The sequence below is a fragment of the Ambystoma mexicanum genome, chromosome 4q (genome assembly GCF_040938575.1).
Source record: "Ambystoma mexicanum isolate Mex_15411 chromosome 4q, UKY_AmexF1_1, whole genome shotgun sequence".
Taxonomy (NCBI): Eukaryota; Metazoa; Chordata; class Amphibia; order Caudata; family Ambystomatidae; genus Ambystoma; species Ambystoma mexicanum.
This window is the reverse complement of record NC_090928.1, coordinates 181,717,313-181,743,124: the sequence shown is the minus strand read 5'-3', so window position 1 is coordinate 181,743,124 and position 25,812 is coordinate 181,717,313. Positions and strand designations below refer to the sequence as shown.

The window sequence follows — 25,812 nt, the reverse complement described above, 5'->3', positions numbered from 1 at the left end:
GTGTTTTATATTTTCTCTTTCCTCTTTTATATCGATGCCATACCAGTCACATATATAAGGAGAGACCAAGTATGGAAAGTTATATTTGCAACCACAACAAAGTCTATAAGGTAATACATCTCATTAACGTAGTGGAAGCGGTGTGCACTATCTGCGCCCATTCACTTGGTGGCACATGCCCGTTTTCTAGTCCAGAACCATGACCCTTTCACCTGCTCCTCCACAAGCAAGGACTCCACCACCAGAGATGGTGAGGAAAAGGAGGCGGTTGTTCCAAGGATATGAATGGATTATGGGACCCAACATCACCATCAAAACTCGCTGCATGCACTGGTTGGGGGACTAAAATGAACATCTTGATGCTCATTAGCACTGTGATGCTGGAAATGCAACGGAGGGACAGGGCCTCCGTATCCTTGTCCTTTACTGCCTTTCAGTGTGTGTTCTGACGTGTTTTCCACGGAGGAGTCCATGTGGGATTCCTGGCGGTGCAGCTCTCCTTTGGTTTTGGATGAACAGCCCCATGGGATACCCTTATGGCACTCCTTATGGGAGTACAAACCTGTGCCCCTAGTGTATGTTTTTGGGCACCTGTGTGTGGCCCACAGAGCAGGGAATGGGCTGGTGGCAGCTCCGTGCTGAACTGACTGGTGCCCTCAGCGTCCTCCATTTTGGGATGCCCAGGCCCTGTCATTGGAATCAGTAGATTCCTGATGGAGACAAGATGGCCCCCGTGGCCTCTTGCCTTCCTTGCCTGTTACCTTGATCTTCCCGAAGTCCCGGGAAGCCCAGACTCTGTCCCTTCCCCCTGACTGGCTGTTGGGTGGAGGTTCCCTATATGGTAGTGTGGTGAAGTGCTGACCAGACTGGCTGCAGCCTTCCCAACGACCGTATGTTGTGGGTACGCCTGTGGGTGGGAGCTGGGTGAATGGAGAGTGTGACGAACACACATTCTGTGTTGTGGATGTCTAGTATCTGGTGTTTGACACAATGGCTGAGACAGCCCTGCCCGAAGCTGGTATGCATGCAGTGTGGAGTGTTGAATGGCTGGGTACTTGTCCCAATACACATAACTTGTTGAGTGTCTGGAGAGGAGTGAATGGCCTGAATGCACTATGCACCTGATTGGCTGACTGCCTGCATGAATGCCCTTCTGACCGATTGGTTGCCTGAGTGTGATCCAGCAGAATGAATGGGAGACCAACTAGTATATCTGGGGGCCTCGCACTGCTAGAATTTGTGTTCAGAAGCTGAAGAGTAACTGGAGTGAAACTGAAGCTTGACCTTGAAGCCCTGCTGGAAGAGAAGAATTGTTGTTGCCCTTCTTCATCAATCAAAAAGCTGCTGTGTCTCCAAGGACTGACTCAGAGAGGACCTGGTAAGGCGCCCTCTTCCCGAGCTACGAGGGACCACCGTGCACCAGCTGATCTTTGCCAAAGCTCCCTGGTAGACAGACCTTCGACAGGCTGCCGACCCGAGACGGGGACTGCCGCGGAATCCCAAAGAGAAGCACCCGGACTGTTGTCCATCACCGTCGACTACCGCCATTCGCCGACCGGAGCCGCTGTGCTCCCGTTGCCCAAGAACTTTATTTGATCCAACGATGCTCTCGTCTGCATCATTGCCCGTCTTATCCCGCTGCAGAAGGCCCGACAGTTGACGCGCCGAGGAGCATCCACCGGTGGGTTTCCCGCCTCCCGAAGACCACAGAGACGCCGACGACTCGACGCCCTTGCTGGGCCACAGTTCTTCAAACTCTTTTCGGTCCAGAACTATCGACACCGAGGTGCCCCGCACGCCTCTTCCTTGCAGGAAGTTTACGCTTTCCCGTCGACTAGCACCGCTAGTAAAGAAGCTGCCACTTCACAGTCGTAGCTCACCCTGTTCTCCGGACGTTCGACGACCCGTGACTCCTGTTTTAAAGGGAGGACACTCAAGAAGGGCCGTCGATTCCCCGACGAGGAACACCACAACACCAGGTACATTGGGGTTGCAGAACTATTGGAAAGTCTCTTGTGAACAATATATGGACTGGGCTTGTGATCTATCTTTATTTCATAGGTTGCCCAGGTGGGCGGGATCTCCGCACAGAACTGTGTCTAGTAGCAGGGCCAGTATTCTGCCAATTGTTCTAACCAACTGCTTTCCTCTTATATCTATTGTTGGTTTCCTTTACGAACTGATTTGTGTGACATTTAACCGTACAGTTGATGCACTTTAAAGAGATCTAATAGTAATTGTGGTACCATGTAGAACTGTATATTTGCCATTATAGATAATCGATTACAAAGTGAGTTATCGTGATATTGTACATAACCTTGAATATTAATTATATAAAGACTGTTTTAACTAATACAGTGTGCAGACATTCCTTTGTGTGTGCTTGGGGACTACACTGTACTTAAGAACGTCCTGAGAAGCTAGGCCTTGATTGCTCGACCACGTACCAATAATAGAGAATCTTGGCTGGGGTCCTCTGTGCCTCTCCTAAACCATCTAGAGAACAGAAGTACAGACACCCCCCCCTCCAGTCTTTACAAGCACTCCAAAACCTCCTTATTAAGAACATCCCGTTCCGAAACAGATTCAGCGAGTGGCTCCTCTGCTGGCCCCGAAAAAAAGCCCTGCAAAACTGGGCATGTACCTTGGTTTGGTACAACACGAGAGCGTAGGCTATATTCTCAATTGTGCCACAGTCAGATGTTGGGGAATTTGCGCCATGGAGCAGTTGAGAAGTGACATTAGAAGTACAAGTAGGTGCCTCAACCAGCATTTCAGTGATCAGAGTACTTGCAGCCGAGGTCAATGGGCTACTTCTGATTGCTGCTACCTCTTGCTATACTATCCTGCCACCCATGATTTTGTGCATGCCATACAATTGCAGCAACCACTGTTTCTGCTGTAAACCGTACCACACGTCCCTTCTTCCCCCTTCTCACGTTGGCTGCTGGCCTTAAAAACATCTCATTTATTGTTGAGCATTTACGCACACAACTCAAGACACTGACAGCCCGAGTGGTTGTCCTGTACCCTGCTGGTCTTATTCTTTAGTCTTATGCGTTTCATCTTGTATCTTGCCGCTTTCAACCGTTTTTTAATCTTTCTGATTTATTTCTTTTATCCGATTTTAGTCAGTTTTGCTGTTTGTGTTCTTATGCGCCGTGCTCTATTGTTATATTTATTCTTCTTTGTTGTTTGTAGTGTTTGTGCAAGTGAAACAGCAGGCCCACCAACCCTACAGGTTTTTCTCAAAGAGTGCATGTTTCCAAGACAATGCTTGCATCTCCTCTTACACGGGTATTTGTATTGTATTTATTACATTTTATATAGCGATTTGCGCCAAAGTGCTTTAATTGAGACAACAGTGAATTCATAACAAGCATTACATAACAAAACATGAATCAAGTAACTGAGAACAGTATATAGAACCATTTAGATGTGACGCATGGGTTTACATGTGTAGTATAGCACTGCAGTGAGGGAAAACAGTAAAGAGGCGTTAGGATGGTAATTGAAGAAGGTAGGATTTCAAAGAAGGTAGGTAACCATATCCAGTCACTCCACAATTGGGATAATTCATACACAAACTACCAAAGCACACAGATAACTTCTGCTCTTATGACACCCATTCAAGTGCAGCCATAGAACTGTACCAAACAAGCACAATGTGGGTTATTCCAGTCTGCAGCTCTGGCAATCATTGGCCAAAATGCTCGAGAACCGCCTCCCCCCCACACACCTTTAGAACTACATTAGGCACAGCAGTTGAAAAAAAAATGTCTGCTCATCGCCCATATTTTTAACGTTGCTTATTGTTCTGCAAGGTACCAGTTATGTTCACTTATTTTATAATGCCCTTTTCATCGTTAATTTCACTTTTGTAACTGCATCAAGCGCTTTGGTATTCAACTTAAAAAGGTCCCACAGTCAGCGTTGAAGTACGACAAGAAGTGCACATTAATAAAATACAAACTACAATATGCAAGTTATTTGGAGAAACCAGTCTTAAGAAAAAAACAAAGCAATCTTAAACAGTACATGATCATTAAGCATTTGCTTACCTTATAATATTTAGAAGAAGGGGTTATCCCACACTTCGCCAAAACACTGGAAAAAAAAAGTTATGTCATTAATCACAGGAGTCTTATTATCTGAAAAGGTATACACGCTCTGTTCCATAGAACAGTATAGGATTTGTATTTGTATTTATTTAGATTTATATAGCGCTTTAAGCCAAAGCGCTTTACATGAGGAACAAGCAATTACAACAAGCAATACATAACATTGAATCAAACCAGAAAACAGTACAGGGAACAATTTACATTATTGTTGAGGTTAAGTGTAGATGGAGGGGGACTAAGTGAGAGAGGAGGGCTAGAAGGTGAAGGAGGAAGAGGAGAATACAATGGAAAAAGAGGAAGCGGAGAGAGCTAGGGGGGTGAATGGAAGAGGTAGGATTTTAGAGAGGTGCGAAATGAGGGGTAGGTGGAAGTAGAGCAGATAGAGGGGAAAGCGGTTCCAATGGTAAGGAGCAAGAAGTTGGAAGGAGAAGAAGCGGGAAGGGGCACAGGGTGGAGGAGGAGGAGAAAGAAGGAAGAGATCTGCAGAACGGAGAGAGTGAGGAGGGGTGTAGAAAGTGAGGAGGGAGGATAGATAGGGAGGGGCAAGACAATAGAGGGCTTTGAAGACTAGACAGAGGAAGTTACATTTAAGCTGGGAGTGAAAAGGGAGCCATCCTAGTGAGTCAAGGGAAGAGGCGATAGAGTCGTGAGGTGAGAGAAGGCAGAGGGAGCGGATAGAGTGGTAGATGGATTTGAGGGGCGAGAGGTGGGAGGAGAGGAGTCCAAAGAAGAGAGTGGAGCAGTAGAAGAGTCTGGAGAAGATGAGGGAGGAGATTAGGAGTTTAGTAGCATGGAAGGTTATGAGAGGACACATTTTACGGATATTGTAGAGGTGGAAACGGCAAGATCTGGCAGTGAGAGAAATGTGGTGAGAAAGAGGTGGGGGTTAATGTGGAGACCAAGGTGCGGGCATGAGGGGGGGAAGGGGAGTTGGGAGGGAGGGAAGGAAATGAAGGGAGGAGGAAGAGTACTGGCAGGATGACCACGAGAAGGTTTGTCAAGGGTCATGCATACTTGTTAGAATGTTAACGTTGCGAGTCAAAGGTTAGATTGCCTTCTAGAATACCCAGTTTGCAGTGCCGGCTCTCAGCTGCTTTCTGTGCATTGGCCTCATATATATGTATGGGAAACTCCTTTAGCGCTTCCATAAACGAGCATTATTTAAGTGACAACACCCGATCTGGCCCGGGGCCCAAGGTAAACCGATGGGCCCTGCTGTCGTTACCACCAGAACCGGCACGCCGAATCGGGCGTTCTTGCTATTAGCACGCCAGGTTTTAAATCCAGAAACCCGGGTGCTAAGAGCAATGTATTTTGTTTCAAAGAATGGGATGCCTCTCACTGTCCCTTTCAGTGAAACAAAAAAGATGTCCGCCGTGGATGGTTGCCCTGCCACAAGAAATCAGGTAAGTGGGGGTGGGAAGGGACCAGAGACCCGGGGGAAGGTAGTGGAGGGTGGGTGACAGATGGCAGGGCAGTGGAAGCAGCCATCGTGTTGCTTGGAGTGCGGACTTGGTTCCTGGGATTCAGTACACGATCCGAGCAACACGATTGGTTGGTTCCCTTTCCCCGGGTGCTAATAAAGCTTCTCAGTGGTCAGTATGACTCACATAAATTAGGCTGCTGAGGATGAACCCAACTCCTAATGTGTTTAGTGGAGCAACCAAGTCTATCCATGAAGTAGTACATAAAAAACTTCCTCCATCAGGCTGTAGATTAATGCTACACCCACCCACCAGCCCCTACGCTTCAGCAGGTATATGAACAGGTAGCAAAGGAATGCTCTCAAAAGACTGTTTACCACAAGAAGCGATTTAGATAGGGCGGTCAAAGCATGCCATGTCCCCCAAACAAGCAGTACAAGTACACAACTTCTCTTATCAGGCACTGTAGGGAGTGGCAGCTGGTGCACTAAACGTAACGGCAGCTGTGATCAACTGGAGTCATGCACTGTGCACCCAATGGTGCATTTTAGAGTAGGTTTCTCTCAGGCTTGTGCTTTATGTTGCAATTTAAGTTGCAGTACCCAGTCCTTTCAATTGCAGAGAACCCCGAGTAGGGAGCCCAGTACTGCCAAATGATGTCGGCAACATGTCTTTCTGCACAGGGAAACAAATTGTGTGCCTTGTGCAGAAATAGGGAACATCGCCCAACCCATTTTCTGCCAGGATGTGACCAGAGTCAGCTTGCTGGACTCAAGACAAGCCTAATGTAAAGCTGGGATAAGGCCCAGAGGCCAGAACATCGGGGCTTATTGGGGGTTGGCGTCCCAGAGGAGGATGGGGCAGTTGCCTCCATGCACACAATGTCATCTGGAAGGACTCCAGAGTCTGCCATTGTGTGCTCGCCCCGTAAAGTGTGGTCTTTCCATTCCTGCTTTAGCCCATCGTGCAGTTTTGTTTGGGTCTTCCTTTCCTTTCATTTCTGCAGGTGCGGCAGTCAAACGATGATGGGTGGCGGCAGCAAATTAACAAAGGGGGTCCTGTGAGTCCCTCTGCCGGACATTAGTCCTGGTTACAAGAGTTCTACCCAGATTCTTTAGCTCACTATCTTTCACAGAGAAGACATATCCAAAACCTATCAGTCTTTGTCCTGCCGTGGGGCAGTCCCACACCGAAATGCTAGGCAATTCTCCTCTGAGCAAGACAACCAACAGCAACCCCAGACACATGTTTTGGTCTGGTTGGACCTCATCAATTGGGTGGAGCTGTGCCTCTCTAAGAATAGTGAGCAGGGGTTCCACGTCTGGATTCCCCTAGTAACTTAGGGTGAGACCCAAAGTTACTTCAATTATGCAAATTAACAAGGGGGGTCCTGGGAGTACCTCTGCCAGATATTAGTCCTGGTTACGAGAGTTCTACCCAGATTCTTTAGCTCACCATCTTTCACAGAGGAGAAATATCCAAAACATCAATCTTAGTCCTGCCCTGGGGCAGTCCAGCACCGAAATGCTAGGCAATTCTCCTCTGAACAAGAGTACCAACAGCAATGGGGTTGCCATTCTGTGGAGGATGGGGCCGTCGCCTCCCTGCACACAATGTCATCGCACCGGTATCCTTCGTCATCAGCAAGGACGCCAGAGTCTGCCATTGAGTGCTCGCCCGGTCAAGAATGGTCTTTCCATTCTTGCTTTAGCCCAACATGCAGTTTTGTTTGGTTCTTCCTTTCCTTTCATTTCTGCAGGTGCAGCAGTCAAACGATGACGGGTGGCAGCAGCAGCAAGGAAAATGAGCTAGGGAGGACAGCAAGGCAGAGGTGTGGGAGAAGTGTAGGACAAGGTCATCCCTTCAGCAAGGTTCAGATTAGGTGAGATCCCAACCTATAGTCCATCCTTAGATGGACCATCAGTCCACTCTGAAGTGAAAGTATTGGAGGGACAAGGGGAAGGGTTAGTTACCACCATGGAATTGGCTGCTTAATAGGGCCAGACAACCAGTGATCTGGGCCATAATACACACACCCATTAAACTACCAGAAATTGTATTAAGGGGTAGGTGGGCCCTGGGAGCACCAGGGATTTAGAGTATGTATAGAAAGGGGATGGGGAGGAAATGAGCACTGCTAAGACAGATTTGCAGTGGTTCAAAAGCCTACTAGAACACCAGAGAGATTCTCTATAGGTTCAGGATCCACTAGACTACCAGTTCATTTTAATCGTATGGACTACTAGACAACCAGAGACTTTTAGCTAGTAAGCAAGGACAATTAAACAACCAGGATTTTCAAGATCTGCTTCAGTACCAGGGAGTGCGTGTAGGTGTAGTGGTATCTGAGAAGAGGGGAATTTGAATGGTGTCAGAGGGGACCTCCAGACCAAAGACCTTCACTCATCTTACATGGGGAGGAGATGAAGTGTGTGTGTGGGGAACAAAGTGGTACTCATGGAGGGTAGAACACTTCGAGATTGTGAGGATAACGGGTGTAAATAAAGTGAATTGTTACCAGCAACTGGATTGGGGCATCTACATTGATTTTGTGTTTTGCACATTTTTGATATGGTGTCTTGTCTGCACTGATATCCTGTTTTGCCCCTACCGATTTGGCTTCCGATGCATTTATAGGTTTTTTTGCATGGAGGGTGTAGGGTACAAATGGCGACTGATGTTTGACAATCAGTGAAATGGGGGGCTGCATTGCGGGAAGAGGTGGTAGCAAACAGTCAAGGGACAGAGGTGCTTACTGATCTGCAGTGCAGCCTACAACAAGAGGGCCCCCATCAGAAAAACTCAAACAACCAGCCACTCCCGCCTCCTCGGGATGGGCCTCTCTGCTACAGACCTATAAGGTACAGTTTTTGAAGGTGATGGGGGGAGGAGGGTAGACAAACGTTAGTATCGTCCCAAGCCAGGCTACAGCCCAGCTGGAATAGAAAGTAACAGACCTAGGGAGGAAGGCGTGGTAGGGAGTGAGGGGCAAGGAGAGAAGCCAGGCACACAGGGAACTCTGAGATGGGTCTCCATTTAGCGAGGAGTGGATTTCTTCATGGACAGTGAGGAAGAAGCAAGGAGCTGGAAGAGTAAGCGGAGCACATGGAGGAAGAAAAGGTCACAGAGGGAAGATAAATAGCAAGCCGCTATTACAATCCGAGGACATGAAGGTGTCCAATGGAGGCAATAGAGCAGAGAGGAGCGCTTCATAGTGAGAGCAGGGCAGAAGGAGGGAGGGAGGGAGGGAGAAGTGAAGAGAGGCCGAGGAGGGGCACCCGATAAGGATAGAGGAGGAGGTGACAAACATACACAAGTATGAGAAGTGACCTGCTAAAGAAGTGTATGAAAGAGTTTTGGGAATCGCCACCGGCCAAACAGTTGGCAAGAAGACATGATGGATAAGAAAAAGATGTTGGGGGAACTGAAGCCGATTAGGAGGGTGATTGCGGAATAATTGGGGATAGAGAGAGCATCACAGAGAGAGGGAGAAATTGCAAAGGTTTGGGGGTGTGGGGGGAACGGGAACAGCAGACCACTTGATTGAGGAACAGGTTTTCTCACCTTGTTTTGCCAACAGTGCCTGCTTCTCCCCTCAGTATCACAGGCTGTACCTGCTCCTCCTCCCCCAGTTTCACAATCGGTGCCCGCTCCTCACTTCTTGGTGTTGCAGGCAGTGCCTCCTTTCCCACTCCTGGTGATGTCCATTCCACCCTTTGGGTTGTGAGCAGTGCTCGGGCTGCCAGCTTTGCACGATTCCTCAACCCACCCTCTGGCGTTGCCAGTAGAGCTAGTTCCCACAGAAGACCACCAGGCCCCTGCAGGTATCACTACCACCAAACCCTATGCATGAAGATGTATGCCACCCTGGCCTATTCCTGCTGGGGAAGCGTAACTATGCCAGGCAAGCGTCGACAGAGCTCAGACATACAGTGGGGGTGATGAAATATTTAAACAGGTTCTTGCTCCTAGAGGGGAAAAGGGAAGAAGTGGTGAATTATCAGAGGAGTGACATGGGTTGATCCTAGACGTGCCTTTTCACAAACTAAAGAGAATGGGAGATCGGCTCAGAGTCATGGGCACCACGCTGTTTGAGGATGTTCTTTATCGGATGGAGAAGCAGTGGGACTATCATGCAGTGATAAAACACCTGCGCGACAGGCAACACAACGATATCTGATGGTTTTATGATCAGCCCTTCCACCAACACAAACAGGTACATCCTTCCCATGGGTGAGAAAATGTATGACTTGTGGCAGCAGGCGGTGGATACATTTAATCTGGTGAAATACCAAGAAAGTCCTACGAGCTGGGAGCAAGATTACACCAATCAAGCCCGACCATCCAAGGTGGGTCTTCTCTATAACTACATAGAAAACCACACTGGAGATGTACTCTGGCATAATTTGTAAAAATTACTGAGGGATTCATCTTTCCCTTTTCTTCATATAGGAAGCCCCGACTAGGAAGCACAAACCATGGCAGGAAAATACACTCATTGTAGGAGCCCTATACAGACCAGAGCGAGTGGTAGCTTAGCGACTAGCACAGGAGCAATATGAGGCGGGTCCCATCTCACCAGCAATACATAACAAGCACTATTAGAGAGTGCATTAGTGCATATGTGAGAGAGAGCGAGAGAACGGCAAACAGACGGAGAGAGTGAAGGAGAGAGGAAAACCCAGAGAGAGATAGAGAGGGAGAGAGAGAGTGAGCTAGAAAAGCACTGAAGGAGAGAGGAAAACAGAAGGAAAGAGGAAACAGTGAGAGGGAGGAGGCGAGGGAGAGGATGAGAGAGCGAGAGAGGGGGGAGAGAGTGAAGGAGAGAGTGCGAGTGATGATACGGCAACCCAAAAGATCACCCAGATAACTAAATCAAGTGATCTTTCTACATTTGTAAAAGTGCATGACAGATGGGAGTTCTCCCAGAGAGCCATAGCAACGACCACTTTGGCTAGGCTACATGCTTTGTGCTCGACTGCAACTCTTAACTGGTTCAAAGCTATTTTGGTCTTACCATGATGCAAGTCTGTTTGCTAGAAGCTTATTTTTAACGTCTCCACTCAATAGTGATAATGGGTGATTGAACAAGGCAACAACATGGTCTTTCTTTGGATTTGCAATATGTCCCCTGAGCCAGGAGCCTGAGAGTAGACCAGCAAGTCCTCGCCTTGCAAATTCCTTGGTCAAAAGCATAAACCATTGTGACGAGGTGCCCAGTCACCAATAACCATGTGGACTGTTTAATAAGATACAAGGGTGTTTATTTACAATAACGTTTCAGAATAGCTGTTTGTTTCTTTTGGAGATCTAATGGACTGGGGAATAGTTGGCTCTAGGGCTGCCCCTTTCCTCTCTCCTTCCCCGGGCTTGGGTCCCGCCTCCCAGCCCCAAACATCCCTACCAGGCTGTTAGTAACTTTGGCTCAGTAACCGTCCCCTCCCACCCTAATCTGTCTCAATACTCACTAAGTAAAATGGTGTTCTCCCTAAATCGCTGGCTATCTGACTCCCTACAGAACTTCTAACTCTCCCTCTGCTATTATTGGTTAGTTGCTGGGAAAATCGGGAATAGTGCCTTCTTTCACCCAGCGTCACGCACACTCCTTTCACCACCTCTCACTCTTGACCCTTCACTAATCTGACCTTGTAAGCTTTTCTCCTCTCACCACATCACTGTCCCTTCCAGTCGCTCACTCCGCCTTTCCACCTCCACCCTCCGGTCTTACTTCCTTTCCCACCTCTATTCTTATTAATGTGTCTACTCCAAATTTCCTTCTACTTCCGTTATTCCTTTTCCCTCCTTCCTCTCACTCTACTTCGACGCCTCTTACTTTTCCTCTAGTTCTTTCTCCTATTCAACTCTATACCAACATCTACTCCTAGCCTCTCACTCGCTGTCGTCCTTCTTGCTACTACCACAATTACTGTTCCCACTCTTCTACTACCACTAGCTCTCTGTCTCTACTATTCCAAGATAAGGTGCGCTGTACACCACTTTCTCCAGACCTCCCCACATCCCAAAAAAATAGCCTCCACACTCCAAAACCACTCTCGTCTTCACTGGTCTCTCGGACATCACTCACATCTTCCTGTCCTTCCCCAACTAACCCACACTTACACACACTTCCTTAAATACCCCACCCCCTCCCACGAGTGGCCACTTACCTTAGGCAATATCTTACCTGGCTCCAGAGGGTGTGGCAGGGGGAAGGACATAGGAGGGCTTAAAATGGTTAATATTTTATTGTATTGTATTGTATTTTGCATTTATATAGCGCCTTATATACCATTGGTATGGTCTGAAGGCGCTGGTAGGTTGAACGCCCTTGGGAACCGAGGTTCGAGTCAGTAGAGAGGGTGAAGAGAGACAAAAGGTGCGTGTGCGCACAGAGTATGTGTGCAGCTGGTGCGGGGTTATTGTGGTAGCTGCTTCTTAGCGGTAGGTGTGGTGGTTGAGAGGTCAGGAGAATGTGTACGCTCTGGCAGAATTAATCCAGCTCGAGAGTGGCTGCGTTAGGCCTGAGGAGAAACGCCTGGCTGGGGGTGTTAAACCAGCGGTGGTTACTTAGAGTGATGGGGAGTGAGCGGGAGATGTTGATATGAGAACAGTTATACCGAATGGTGTCATAGTATCCCTGTGTTCTATTTGAGTGATGGTGTAAAGAGGAGAGTAGGCGTGAGGTGTGGTATGATATATGTTCATTCGAATGTTCCCGCATATCAATGCATATTATGTACGTTCCTCACACTCAGCTATTCCCTACACTCAGCCATTCCCCACACTCAGCCATTCCCACATACTCAGCCATTCCCCACACTCAGCCATTCCCCACACTCAGCCATTCCCACATACTCAGCCATGCCCACCCACTCAGCCATGCCCACCCACTCAGCCATGCCCCACACTCAGCCATGCCCCACACTCAGCCAGTGCCCCACACTCAGCCAGTGCCCCACACTCAGCCAGTGCCCCACACTCAGCCAGTGCCCCACACTCAGCCAGTGCCCCACACTCAGCCATTCCCCCACACTCAGCCATTCCCCCACACTCAGCCATTTCCCCCACACTCAGCCATTTCCCCCACACTCAGCCATTTCCCCCACACTCAGCCATTTCCCCCCACACTCAGCCATTTCCCCCCACACTCAGCCATTCCCCCCACACTCAGCCATTCCCCCCACACTCAGCCATTCCCCCCACACTCAGCCATTCCCCCACACTCAGCCATTCCCCCACACTCAGCCATTCCCCCACACTCAGCCATTCCCACACTCAGCCATTCCTCATATTCAGTCATTCCTCACACTCAGCCAGTCCCCACACTTAGCCATATGCTCGCCTCTTTTCCAACATGGACCCTGCTGGGGTCCCAGCACGCTGGAACGTGCAAGGCTCTGAAAGGCCTTTTTAAAATAATAATTATAATCCCTAGTGGTGTAGTAGGTAAAGGTCTCTGTTGGCCTTTACTTTACAGAAAAGCCCAATGCCTGATGGCATGATGGTGCAAGGCCTTAATGCGGCCTGTATTTATTAAGTATATCTCCCTGGTGGGTTAGTGGTGGCTCTCTAGGGTTGCAATTCAATAACGCAGGGCTCCTGGTTGGGACCCTATTCTGCCAAGGAGAACTCTATAGTCAAAAACAAAGTGAACAGGGTCAGATTCACCTATTTGATATCCCCAAGGGTATTAAGAATATAACATACTAGGCACACCATTTTTTGAGAAAACTCTTTATATTCAAAAAAGGAGAAGACCGCCTTACATATAGGTACCATAGACATGCAGCTTTGTTTACCAGCATTTACTTTTTGCCACGAATAATGATTTTACGAGATGACAGTGACCATGAAATCAATCAGACTTATTTATGTTAGATTCGTTGTGTGGAACCTCTACATGCACATGTGTAATGTGAAATTGAATTGTTCTTGCCTGTTTGCTTGTTCTTGCGACGGACGTATGGTGTAATAACTGTAACTTGTATGTGTAACACGCATCTGGGCCTATATGTGCCAAACAATGTGCAAGATTCGATAAAATGTCAAGATCAGATCTTTATAACATAATTAGAAATGGAGGAATCACTGACTAGGACCACATGGTCAGCGCCTCCCACAGAGTTGTATTAATATCACCTAGATGTACACACATTTAGTCATCTCCATCATACTTAGATACTCTCACGTAACTAACACTCTCTACGGGTTGAGATCGGATGTAAGAATACGATGGGAACAGTTACCATGACAACTGTTTTCATAACATTGTCTCTTTTGATTACAATTCTAGTCTCTTGATGTATACCCACCATAATTATGTGGGTATTAATATAGAGGCGTAACAGAGGAGTTTGCATAACTAATACATGGAGCACGCAGGCCTTTCAAAATGGCAGACCGTCATAAATACACATGATCGCCATGACTACCAGTCTTCTCTAGCTGTTAGATGATCACACTGCAGAGCTTTTTCTACCCCTGCATCAAAGGTGAGCTTTTCCCACTATGATCTAAATCAAGGAATCCCAGGGGCTGCCACAACGATAACACTATTTTCCTGGTCGCTTCTACAGACACCCACGTGATGGGGCTTTGAAACGACCGAGGATGTGATCTGTTTCCACACCACACCAGGCACTTTCTGAATTAACAGAGACTGAGTCACACTAAGGTAATTTGTACGATTCATTTCTAGTTTAAACATCCAGATACAGTGCATAGTTACACAAGTGAATTATATGGCCACTTATACAGAATCGTTTTGACCTCCCTCTCCAAGACTCTTCTGCCCTACGCAGGGCCCAAGTCCACTGTGATTTATTACACCACTATCGATACTCCAGCTCTACACATAGCTCATCATAAAAGAAACAAGGCGGCTCATAGGTATGCTTTTAACATCCAGACTCTGTATCGATGTATCGAGACATCTGTATTGGGATTTTTTGCAGATCCCCAATTTCATTTTTTCTCCAAATTTTAAAGAGAGCAGGTTCAACCCAATTTGGGTGCCTGCCCGTCCACTACCGACGGGTTCTCCAATGGCTCTGGCAGCGATAAGCACTGTAGAGCTCTTTTGCCTAATAGACGTTGTGGCCAACACAGGTAAGCCATTTTTTACTCCAATAAGGCTAGCATAACTGTGTACGCTAATGCCTGCCTGTTGACCCTCACAGCCAACTTTTGATACAAATATTGATCTCCTAGATTAAACTTCATCATTTGAAGCATTGAAGTCTACTAGAAGATGACATCCAAGGTTTTCCAGATGCCTTCTCTCCCCATTGGTTGATAGCGTGCTGAGTTATTTACAAAAACACGGCAAAACACGTAAGCATTAATTGAATTTAAATCAAATGGTTTTGATTTCCAAATTCACCTTATTTGATTATGTCAATACACTGACACTGACCCCCCTATCCATTTGTAGGCAGCACACACACCGAAGAGGTCATCCCGCAACTCTTCCCGTCCTGATGAAGGCCCGTGCAAGTTAGGCTCATACAGCAGCCTGTGAAGGCCGAAACAAACCTGTGTAGACTCCTTCAATACCACATTTTTGTGTTAATTGTCAACACTGTGTACAGCACCTCAATTTTGCGTTTAATAATTGTATTATCTGTTTAAACCTCTGCTCTGTTTTGTCTGTGCAACAGGAGGTAATTCATTGTTTTTATTTGATGTGTACTGAAAATAGAGTCACAAAATGACTCAAAATATGTTTGTAGTATAATATTATGCATTTAACTCATGTTCGGCCATAAGTGATATGTCCTGTGTACTGCTAGACCTTCTCCTTTTTTGAATAAAAAAGGTCTTCTCCTTTTTTGAATATAAACACTTTTCTCAAAAAAAGGTGTGCCTAGTATGTTATACTAGTAATACCCGTGAGGATATCAAATGGGTGAATCTGACCCTGTTCCCTAGGGTTGCAGACTCCAGCAGACTTTGCTGGTGTTATGAAGGACACGGTACCCATTGGATTCCGCGTTTGCCCTGTCGTGCAGCTGATGTGTCCTATGTGGCCCCCACGTAGAAGGGATGCTGCTGCTGCACCGCTGTTGCCGGGGTTCTGCTGTGCTGCGCTTCGCTGCGGCAGCCCCCCATGCGTCTTGTGGCTTCTGAAGGCAAGGAGAGGTGGGAGTTCCAGGCACACATGTGGTTGGGGTGGGGGTGGGCTCCCCTCTGCCCCTTTGTTGACAGGGTCACGGAGCTGGCCCTGTCACACCGTGAAGGCCTAAACAAACATTTCCTAGATGTTCATCAGAACGAAAATCGGTCTTTTCTACGTAACATGTTGCCTATGGAAACCTATACTATTTAATGACAGAGCGGGCAGCCTTATTGTGGAAAGGAAAGCAATTAGTTCATCCTCATTAATCTGAATGACCTGGTTGGATAATTTGGCAAAGTATTTGCAAACTCACTTAAAATTTCATTTTTTCTTTACAATAACCATTTCGGTCTGCTTGCTCAGAAATGGACTACTTTGTGTCCTGGCCAGTTTGAAACCCAAAATGGCAGGTGGGTTTAAAATTACCATAGGTCAGCCCCCTGACCGACCACTTCACAATGAGCACATATCCCCATAAGGGAGCAGCGAATACCACACTACACAGCAGCAGGCTATCACCATGGCGCCCACCCAATGGGAGGAGCAGACACCCTTTCAATAGAAGCAAGCCTTTTTCAGTCCTTGAGACCTCGCAGGAAGAAAGCAGCATAACCTGGGAGACCTGGACCAAGTAATGCCATTCATCAAAGCTCTTGCTTTGATGAATGGCACGCCATGGGATGATACTATCAACTGTTATTTAGCGCTTGGATGCCTGCGGGCGAGTTAGCGCGACATAAAAACTAGATACAAAGTGATATAGCGAGGAAGCTTTGGTGTGCAGTAAGCTGAGAGAAGAGTGGTAGAAGTAAATGGGATTTATCTTAATAAAGAGTTGAAAAAAATAAAGGGGAGAATGGTGGCAGTCTGAAAAAGAAAGCCACTTTGAAGTATTTAGAGCGAGAAGAAGTGATTGCTTGGTAATACAGTACATAGGGTACCATCTGGGAGTAAGAAAGAAACATTGGACCAGAGAATGAGATTACACTAGACAGAATACTGGGAAGGGGCCAGAAGAGTAAAGGGAAGGTTGAAAAAAAGACAAGAGAGGAGAGACTACTGGACAAATCTGTAGTGAGAGAGCATCAAGAGGGGAGAGATGTTGGCCCGCAAAGACAGAAATCAAGAGAATGATGTTTGGGGCTCTAGTCAGCTGCTCCTGGACATTAATTAGTCTTAGGGCTGTTCTGTAAAAGAAAATAAAAAAAGAAAAAGAAAACTGATCGCTTTCAATGATCAGGACTTTACGTTTCTGTGTCTTGTTGCTTTTTCGTTTTCACCAACGCTTAGATGCAAGTCAGGAACTGTGAGTGTATGTGCAGTATAAATAGTTCAAGTCAAATGCTTTATTGAAAAAAGATTGGAAATCTTGTCAATTGGGCTTTCACTGTAACGCATTCCCCAAGAGCAGATGACAAGACCATGGAGAGCCGAGAAGGTGGCCCACATGGTTTACTGCCCGAATGAAACCTAGTCGCATCACAAGACCCTCAGATGTCCCTTTTGGCACCAAGATACATTGCCATCTACTTCAGAAAGCAGTCCCCAAACATGCCCAGGCCTTATTGGTGGCCTTATTGGTGGCCAGGTCAGCCAATTCGGGGGTCTAACGGTCCAGTGACACTGAAATGTAAGGGCATCATTGAGGCATAAGTCCCGGTGGAGCCATTCCATCATCGTTACAGGGTCCAGATGGACCCTGAAACTTAGAGCGCCTCGGTTAGGTCTTCTGGCCCTTACCAGTCCCTTTATGCAGGGCCTTGTTTGCAGTGCAGATGAAGGGCAGAAGTTGGAATATGGGCCTGGGGGAGAAATAAAAAGTTACCCAACGTAGTGAGTAACGTACTCATAATCCATTGTCCCCTTTCCTCCATACTTCATACTTCATGGGGTGTTCCTCGCTAGGGACCGAAACACCACCTTTTTTCACTTTAAATAAACGCACGTGCCCTTTAAATTTAAAGGCACGTGAAGGCGTGGCACTAGGCGTGTGAGCTGAGCCCTCCCTCAGTCCCCTTTTACACTTCGGCCAGATGTATCGTGACTAACTATATATTTTTTAGTGGGGAGGATGGAGGGTCGTATGGAGGAAAGGGGATTATGGACTAGGAGTACGTTAGTCACTACGGTGAGGACTTAATTACTCCTACTTCCTTCATATTCCCTTTCCTTCATACTACATGGACAATTACAACTGATATTAGCCCATAGGGAGGAGTGTGGAAGGTTTCTGAGCACTGCCTGACTGAACGCCGCATTAGACTTGGTGGTGATGTCCACACGCTAGTGGTTGTAGAAGGCGGATGGGGAAACCCATGTAGGTAACCTGCTGATAACTTTCCATGGAACAGGTCTTTGGAAATTGATGGCGGTAGCCATTGCTCTGACCAAATGAGCATGCAGATTTGCTGGATTTTCCCTCTTCTGCGCCTTGTATGCTTCAGCGATAGCCGCCACCACCCATCTTGCTATGGAAGTTTGAGGCTTGAAAGACGGAGTACGCTCCTCCAAATGTTACAAAGCGCTCGACTTCTGGAATTCTTGTCCCGTCAAGGTAGAATTTCAGTTTCCTTTTGAGATCCAGACAGTGGAGAACCCGTTCCTTTTCAGGCTCAAATGGCCTATGAGCTAGACCATTAAGCACCACATTTAAATCCCACACCAGGTGAGGGCGCTCCACTGGTGGATACAGTCAGTACCGTGAGGTATCTCTTCACCACTGGGTTTGACGGAGTAAAACGTAGAGTGAGTTTTTGTACACCCATATAGCTGCTAGATCAGTGCGACACGTGTCTACCTTCACTCCAGACTTTGCTAGATAAGCCGAGAACGATAGCACATTGTCCATGGGGCAGGACATAGGGTCTATTCCCTGCTCCCTTGTCCAAAAGCAAAGCCTTGACCACTTGCTTTTATATTGACTCCTAGTGGAGTTCCCGATCACCTTCTGGATAATTTGCATATTCTCCTCAGATAACTAAATGGTGTAGCATCACATGCTCAGGTGCCAAGCCACTAAGGGCAATTTCTCTGATGTGGGATGGACCACTGCCCCTCTCCCTGTTGTCAGTGGTTCCCACCAGTGGAAGTGCTACTGATCCTTCCATCCCCAACCGTACCAGGTCCGAGTACCAGATCTTAGCAGGCGACCGAGGCACCACTAGTATGAGGCGTAGCCCTTGGGACTCCCGGACCTTCTGCAGTACTTGCTGGATAACTGAAGTTGGTGGGTATGCATATCCAGTGGACTGAGATACTGAGTAGGGTGCACGGGTGCCACCCCACCCCCCCACAACCCCTGCAGCGAAGAATCTGTAAGAATTACAGTCACTGTAGGAACAGCATCACTACTGAGTGGCTGGTCGCCACGCTCCACTATAATAGGTTCGGCCGTAGATCCCACGGTATGGTTATTCTGCAGGACTGTGACTCCCTCTCCTGGTTCAACAGCTTGCTAGATGCATCTGTATTCCTCATTCTGAGCCTGGTAAAGGGAACCACTAGGGGGCACTGCTGCCATGATCGCCAACAAGTGTTGGAAACACCAGACAGACGATGTCCTGTTGAGGAAATTACTAATAGCCGGCCTCATGGTCTTGATTCTGTCCTGTGTCGGGAAGATCCTTTCTGCTTGCATGTCCCACGCCAGCCCAGAAACACCAAGGACTGGATGGGAGACAGCTGGGACCTTCGCTGGTTGATGGAAAACCCCAGCTTGTAGAGGATGTCCATGAGATACTGAGTTGTATGCTGCACCACCCCTGGAGATGTAGCTCTGATCAGCCAGTCGTCCAGGTAGGGATAGTCGTGGTGCCCTTCGGATCGCCAGATAGAGGCCACTGAGATCATTAGCCTGGTAAAGACTCTGGTGGCCGAGTTCAACCCAAATGGGAGCACTTTGTACTGGAAGTGCTGGCCCATAACAGTGAAACTGAGGCAGCAATGGTGAAGCTGCCAAATAGGAACATGTAGGTACGCATCCTTGAGGTCTAGGGAGCACATCCAATCTCCCCTGCACAGACTGTGCAATCAGTGCCAGCACGACCATCTGGAATTTTTGAAGGGGTAGGTAGAGGTTAAGAAAAAGATCGAGGACCACTCTCAGGCCCACCTGGTTCTTTTTATGAATAGCGAAAATACTCAAATAGAAGCCAGATCCCCTATTAGCAGGAGGAACCTCCTCCACTGCTCTGTTGATAACCAGAGCTGAGATCTCCACCAGGAGAGTGGGGGACCCAATCTGTAGAAGTAGAGGGGAGGAATGGGGAACCAGAGGGATGGGAAGACGGAGAACCCGTGGAGACCACCGGGATGGTCCAAGGGTCTGTGAAACGACAACGTCAGAACTCAGCATGAGAGGCAAGGTTGCCCCCCACTGAAAAGCGGTGGACCCGGATTCCCTCATCATTGTTTCTTCCCATTAGGGGCTGGGGCACGGGAAGCAGACTGGAAAAATCCCTTACTAGATGACCGCCGCTGCTTACGTCTTAGCAGGATGGATGATCACTCAGATTGCCACGCTATGCGTTTCTGAACATTGCGGAAACCCCCAAATGCTCTCTCTCTCCCTCTCTGTGCTCCAGTCTGCCTTGCGATAGCCTAAAGGCTTTACTTGCAGGTTTGGCCAGTATTGCCAGAGATTTAGCAGTCTGGGAGCTTGCCTTCTTATACTTAGCTCCTCATCTGTGGAAGAGTGGAATAAAATCCACACCTTCGAACGGGAGGTCGCAAATCCGCTCTTGGATGTCAGAATTAATTTAGTGGCCCTCGTCCTGGCTGAGCGCCTCATGTCTATGGCTATGCAAATGGGCCGCCCGTTGTATCTATGTGGGCCACTGCTGACTCCATGTCATCTTGGGACACCACCTTGGCCTTCACCGATCCTGCTTTAAAAGCAGCCTTTTTGTGGAGAGGAAGTTATGGCAGGAAATCAGAGATTTCCCTCCATAACCTCTCGTTTGCAGCAGCCAGCATGGTATCCGCATTTACCAGCCTGAAGTGTAGCCCAGCGTTAAGGTACACCTTCCAAAAGCCTCCAACGTCCTATCCTCCTTTGGGATGAAGTGGTGGTTGACACAGTAGATGCCTGTTGCTTTGAATACATGAAAGACACTGATAACAGACAAATGAGGCTAGGGGTGTGCTGACAGAATGGTGTCGCCATCTGCTTCCCTGTACTTTACATCCATCCTTTTATTCGTGCGCTGGGCAGAGTGAGGTTTGGACCGTCCGTTTTTGACCAGGGCTTCCACATCGTTTTGCAGGGGGTATGCCTGATCTGGTTGTTAACCCTAATGTCAGCAGTTCTGCCAATACACCTGGCTAAGGCTGTTGTGGTGTTGAAGGCATCACCTCCTTTCAGTATACCTGCCATTTGCTGTGACCTCATAAGGGCCATACATTTTTCAAAAAAATGCTCCTCGCATGCTGGTGACTCACAAGCTGGTGCTGTGGGCGTATTTGAGGTGGGCTCGGGCCTGCTAGGGCCTTATCTGGGCTGCATATAGTTTGCATCTGTGTACCTCACCGATACCAAAATGCACTGGGCATGCCGTGCACCACGTCATTTGTGGTGTCAACATAGGCGACTACTCCACCCTCGGGCTGAAATCTTGTTTTGGCAACAAAAGGTGTAGAGCCCTGAAGTCTGTCCGGCTGGGAGCGTTCTTTCATGCAGTACCATCTTGTCTCCCGAAGCCACCATTTTGTCTGATCCAGCAGGAATGCGCGGGAAAGTGTGTTCCGGCGATGAAACTGCACGAGTAGACCCGTTGCTGCCCTTGAGCTGCTGCTCGGTACTCGGTTGCACCTCGGGAACAGACCTGGAAGGCTTCAAGCCCTCAGGCTTGTGCCCGGTAGTGCACTTGCGTGAAGGAAGGACACTACCGGGCCCTTCCTCAAAATGAATACCCTATATACAGTAAGTGCATTAACCCAAAGGGGTGAAATGTAAAGTACAGTAAAGAAAAGAAAGGGGGCACTCAACCAACAGACATCCCCGCCACTGCTGAAACAATACTGTGAAGGGCATACATAGGATACTAGCACTGAACAGGTTTGTTGGGATTCCCCCAAACCAGTCTGGTGCAGTTGGAATCCACAGTACACTCGTCTGGAACCAGACTAGTCCTTGCACAAACGCTTTTGCCTCTTCTTGTGAATGTAAGCTATGCCCATCATATCTGCACAGAGAACAACTTGTCTGAGTCCCTATTGGTTCTAACAAGTTGGAACTTAGCCAATTTGTTTAGCTTTCTGTGCCAAAGCAAGGGGTACTAGATCTCAGTTGATAGAATCTGAAGCATTCCAATTATGGGGGACACAAAGGCTGCTACTATTTCATAAAAGGATCATACCTCTCCATCCACAAATAAGAAGCCCATCATGTGTACAGCACATTTGGCCCAGGAATCCTAGATATGGGGATTCCCCTCCGATCTTCAACTCAAGTTTTCTCCAAAAGGAGGAAAGACGAGTGTTGAAGCTCACCTTGATAACAATCATCAATTTCTAAAACCTTATTCCATTTAGCTTGTAGCATCGGGTTCAAGTTTTTGGCAAGCAAATGGAGCCAGCCTTGGGGGCTATCAAGGCAAAGGGAGTTACCAGTTGACACCCTTTTTGAGCTCATCGATGTTCACTCATACCACTGAGAGGCAAAGCAAACCCTCAAACACAATGGCTGTATGAAAAAGGGAGGAGTCGACGGCCAGCAGGGGGCTCAGGCAAGATGGTCACCTGATTGCAGTGCTCCATCCCTGTCCTGCATAAAGGGAGAGTTCTAGCAGAGCTTGAGAGCAGGGGCCCTTACGGATAGGGTCCTCGGGCAGCGGAGTGCTAGCGTCACCAGTGTACCAAGTTTGATGCAGCCACAGCCCGTGACAAGGATTAACAGAGCAAAGGAGCGTGAGGCCCGCTCTGCAAGCTCTACATGCTGTGAAGCAGGCCGCGAGGCCAGGGAACTGTGGAGGGGGGCCCTGACCGCTGCGCTCCGTGGCGAGCCAGACTGGACACCTGAGAATAAAGAGACGACAGAAGCCCACGCACAAACCCAGGCGGCTCCCGAGGAGGCCCGGCAATGAGGAGGAGGTAGGGGCCCACAAGGGAAGTGCGGCAAGTGGAGCAGCCCAGACGGCTCCCCAGGTGGTCCCTCAGAACAGCAGTGGATCCAGATGGGAAGAGCACCGGAGAGGAGGAGCTGGCAGTGAACAGACCGCTCACATGGCATACGGTGAGAGGGCTCGAGGAGAAAGCGGCAGGAGTCCAGATGGAGGTATTGGGGGAGCAGGACATCACCCCAAGCGGACCCCCAATGCAAGTCAAAGCGGCATAACAGGCACTGCAGCGCTCCCAACAACAGTAGACCTGGGGGGCACGTGAAGAGCCCAGTGAGTAGGAACCTCGGCTCCTGAGGGCGGGGCAAAGAACCTGGCAGGGCAACCAGCACCCAAGAGAGGACAGAGAGGTGCCACAGGAGAAAAGGGGGACACCACAGAGTGACACAGCTTAGACCCCAAGATGTCGGTTACCAGACATTTGATAGAAAAAAAATTGGTCCACCAGACAAATGGTCGAACCAATTTGGTCGAAAACCAAATGGTCGAATTTTTTAATTTTTTTATTTTCACCTTTTTTTGGGGGGGGGGGGGTCCCCCCCAACCCCCTTTTTTTTCTAAAAACTAATTTTTGTAAAAAACGAAAACCCGAAAAATAAATATATAATTAAAAAAAAAAATTCGACCATTTGGTTTTCGACCAAATAGCGTCGACCAAATGTCATTCGACCAGTTTTAGGTCGACCAAATGTCTGGACACCCAAGATGTCATGGAGGGAGTCTGAACAAGGGGAGAACACAAACGTAGGGGGAGCTAATCACAGGGACAGATAAGTGGACCCACAGAGATCTGCCATAACTCAGAGGACTGGCACAAGAGCAAGGATCTAAGAGGAGGGTACAGAGGGGAAGGAGGCCCCGAGTGGCACAAGTGGGAACACCACTGTGAAGTGAATCAGTCAGTTGAGATGGAAAGCAGCACTCTTGCAGTTCCAACACCACAGCGAAGGGGGCATGGCAAAGGCACAAACTGGTGGGGGGTCCCACCCGGGTTTCATGGAGATTGGCACCATCAAAATGATATCCAGATGATCCTGGAGGAGATACAGGGGATGCGCACAGACATTGGTGCGAATGTGGCAGAGCTGCCTGCGAATGTGGTCCTGGAGGAACGAGTGGACGGGGTGGAGACGGATCAAGCCTCCGAAGGGGTGTTGAAATCTCAGATCGAGGTCCGCTTCTGAGAAATGGAGAAGAGGGAGGTGGAATTAGGGCTCAAAGGAGCCATTGGGAACAGAGTGAGAGAGATGCAACAACCTCCGTTTCTTTGGGCTGAAAGAAAATTAAGGGGAATCAATGAGTGGGCTAGAAAGGAAAATCCAGGAAATTATAGGATAGTCCTGGGTTCTAAGGAAGGAGAACAAGTGACCCTGGACCGGGTGCATCGGGCTGGTGGAGGTGCTAAGGGGCCCCGCTCGGTACTAGCTAGGTTACACTATTACCGGGATAAGGCCGACATCCTGGAGAGGGCAAGGCCAATGGGGACCATAGACTACGAAGACTCCAAGGTGTACATTTTTCAGGACCTCTCGGCACAGAGCTTAATGAGACGCAAGTAGTGTGGGCCCCTTACGAGATTACTCCAGGAGAAAGGGATGGGGTACAGATGGGGGTACCCCTTTTCACTCATATTCAAACTTGCGGGAGAGAGACATCAACTGGTGTTGGAGGAAGATATCCGAAGGGCCACAAAGGAACTCACAGGGCCGCCACGGGAACACCAGGGGGATGAGGGGGGGGGTAGAGAGTGGGCAGAGAGATGAGAAATTATGGGCCCAAAGACTGACCAGGCAACACGAAAATTGCAGAGGGCCAGGAAATTCGAGAAGCTCAGTACTCCATCCCCCTCAAGAGATCATTTGAGGAGACCCAGGCAGAGTTGACTGTTACTTCCTCCATGAAGACCCAAATACCCTGGACCTGGAAACAAGTTGTGTTTCAGGGGAGTAAGGAGGGGTGGGTCTTGGGAGAGTTGACACGCTGGAGTCTAAGAAGGCGAAAACCTTAAGGGTAGCCATAATATTGTTAGGTTCCAGAGGAGGGGCTCACAGAGATGCCCGGGTCGGGTCTACCGATGCGCGAGGCGAAGGAGGAGAGGGGGTAGAGGAGAGGGGGTAGAGGACAGGGGGGCGAGAACAGCCATGGCTGGTCAAACAGGAAAGGAAGATTTCAGTGGCAATAGGACGCTGGGGAGGTATAGAAGATGTTATTGAAGGTGGGGCAGGGGCCACTACCTTGGTGGTTCGGCCAGTAGGCCCAAAAGTTCCAAAACGGGCAGCCGAACATCACAAAAGGGAAAAGGGAGGGAGGAAGGCCAGAAAGGGTGGGGGGGTTGGAATAGGAGGGACGAAAAGGGGGAGAGGTGGACAAGGGGAGCGGAGGGGAGGGTTCACAGATATGGGGGATGTGGGCAGAGGGGATGGGGACAGATGGGTCGGGAGGGGAGCTACATGCAGTACATCATCACAAATGAACCAGAGGGAAAAAACGATTGAGGGCAGAGGAGTAGGGAGGCATTCACAATGGGATAATGGTTAATTGGAAGGTAGCGGCGTTGAACGTGAAGGGGCTAAATTCCCTAAACAAAAAGATCCCTCACAGGGAACATGCTCTGCAAAGCAAAACTAGCAGTGCCATTCCTGCAGGAAACTCTATAGTCAGGGGATGGAATACACCCTGAAAGGGCAAGAGGTGGGACAGACCTACTGGCCCTCACACAAGACGTGTAAAAAAAGAGGGGGTGGGAATTGTGCTGTCACGAGCCATGCAGTTGCGGGACCCCAGGTGAAGAGAGGTTTAGGCGGTAGGTTGGTGGCACTGAAGGGACGTTTGGAAAGGAGGCTGCTCACCCTGGCGTTTATGTATGCGCCAAATGTGAACCAGATAACCTTAGTCCGGAAGGTGTTTTCAATGTTGGAAGTCCGGGGGTTGGGGGCATGCTCATGGTAGGAGGGGACATCAATCTCCCCAGGTGGGAGGATATACCTTTTTGTCGCCCCCACACTGCACATATGCACAGAAGGGGTGGGGGGGGG

The 25,812-nt window shown here is 48.5% G+C and overlaps 1 protein-coding gene across 2 annotated transcripts in view; it reads right to left on the bottom strand.

The window, feature by feature from the left end:
• RNASET2 (ribonuclease T2) overlaps positions 1–25,812 on the bottom strand; it is a 522,081-nt gene that overhangs the window by 90,784 nt on the left and 405,485 nt on the right. For both annotated transcript variants that reach the window (XM_069607702.1, XM_069607703.1), the window contains one exon: positions 4,062–4,107. In XM_069607702.1, the coding sequence (XP_069463803.1) occupies positions 4,062–4,107 (46 nt within the window). The remainder of the gene's footprint in view (positions 1–4,061; positions 4,108–25,812) is intronic.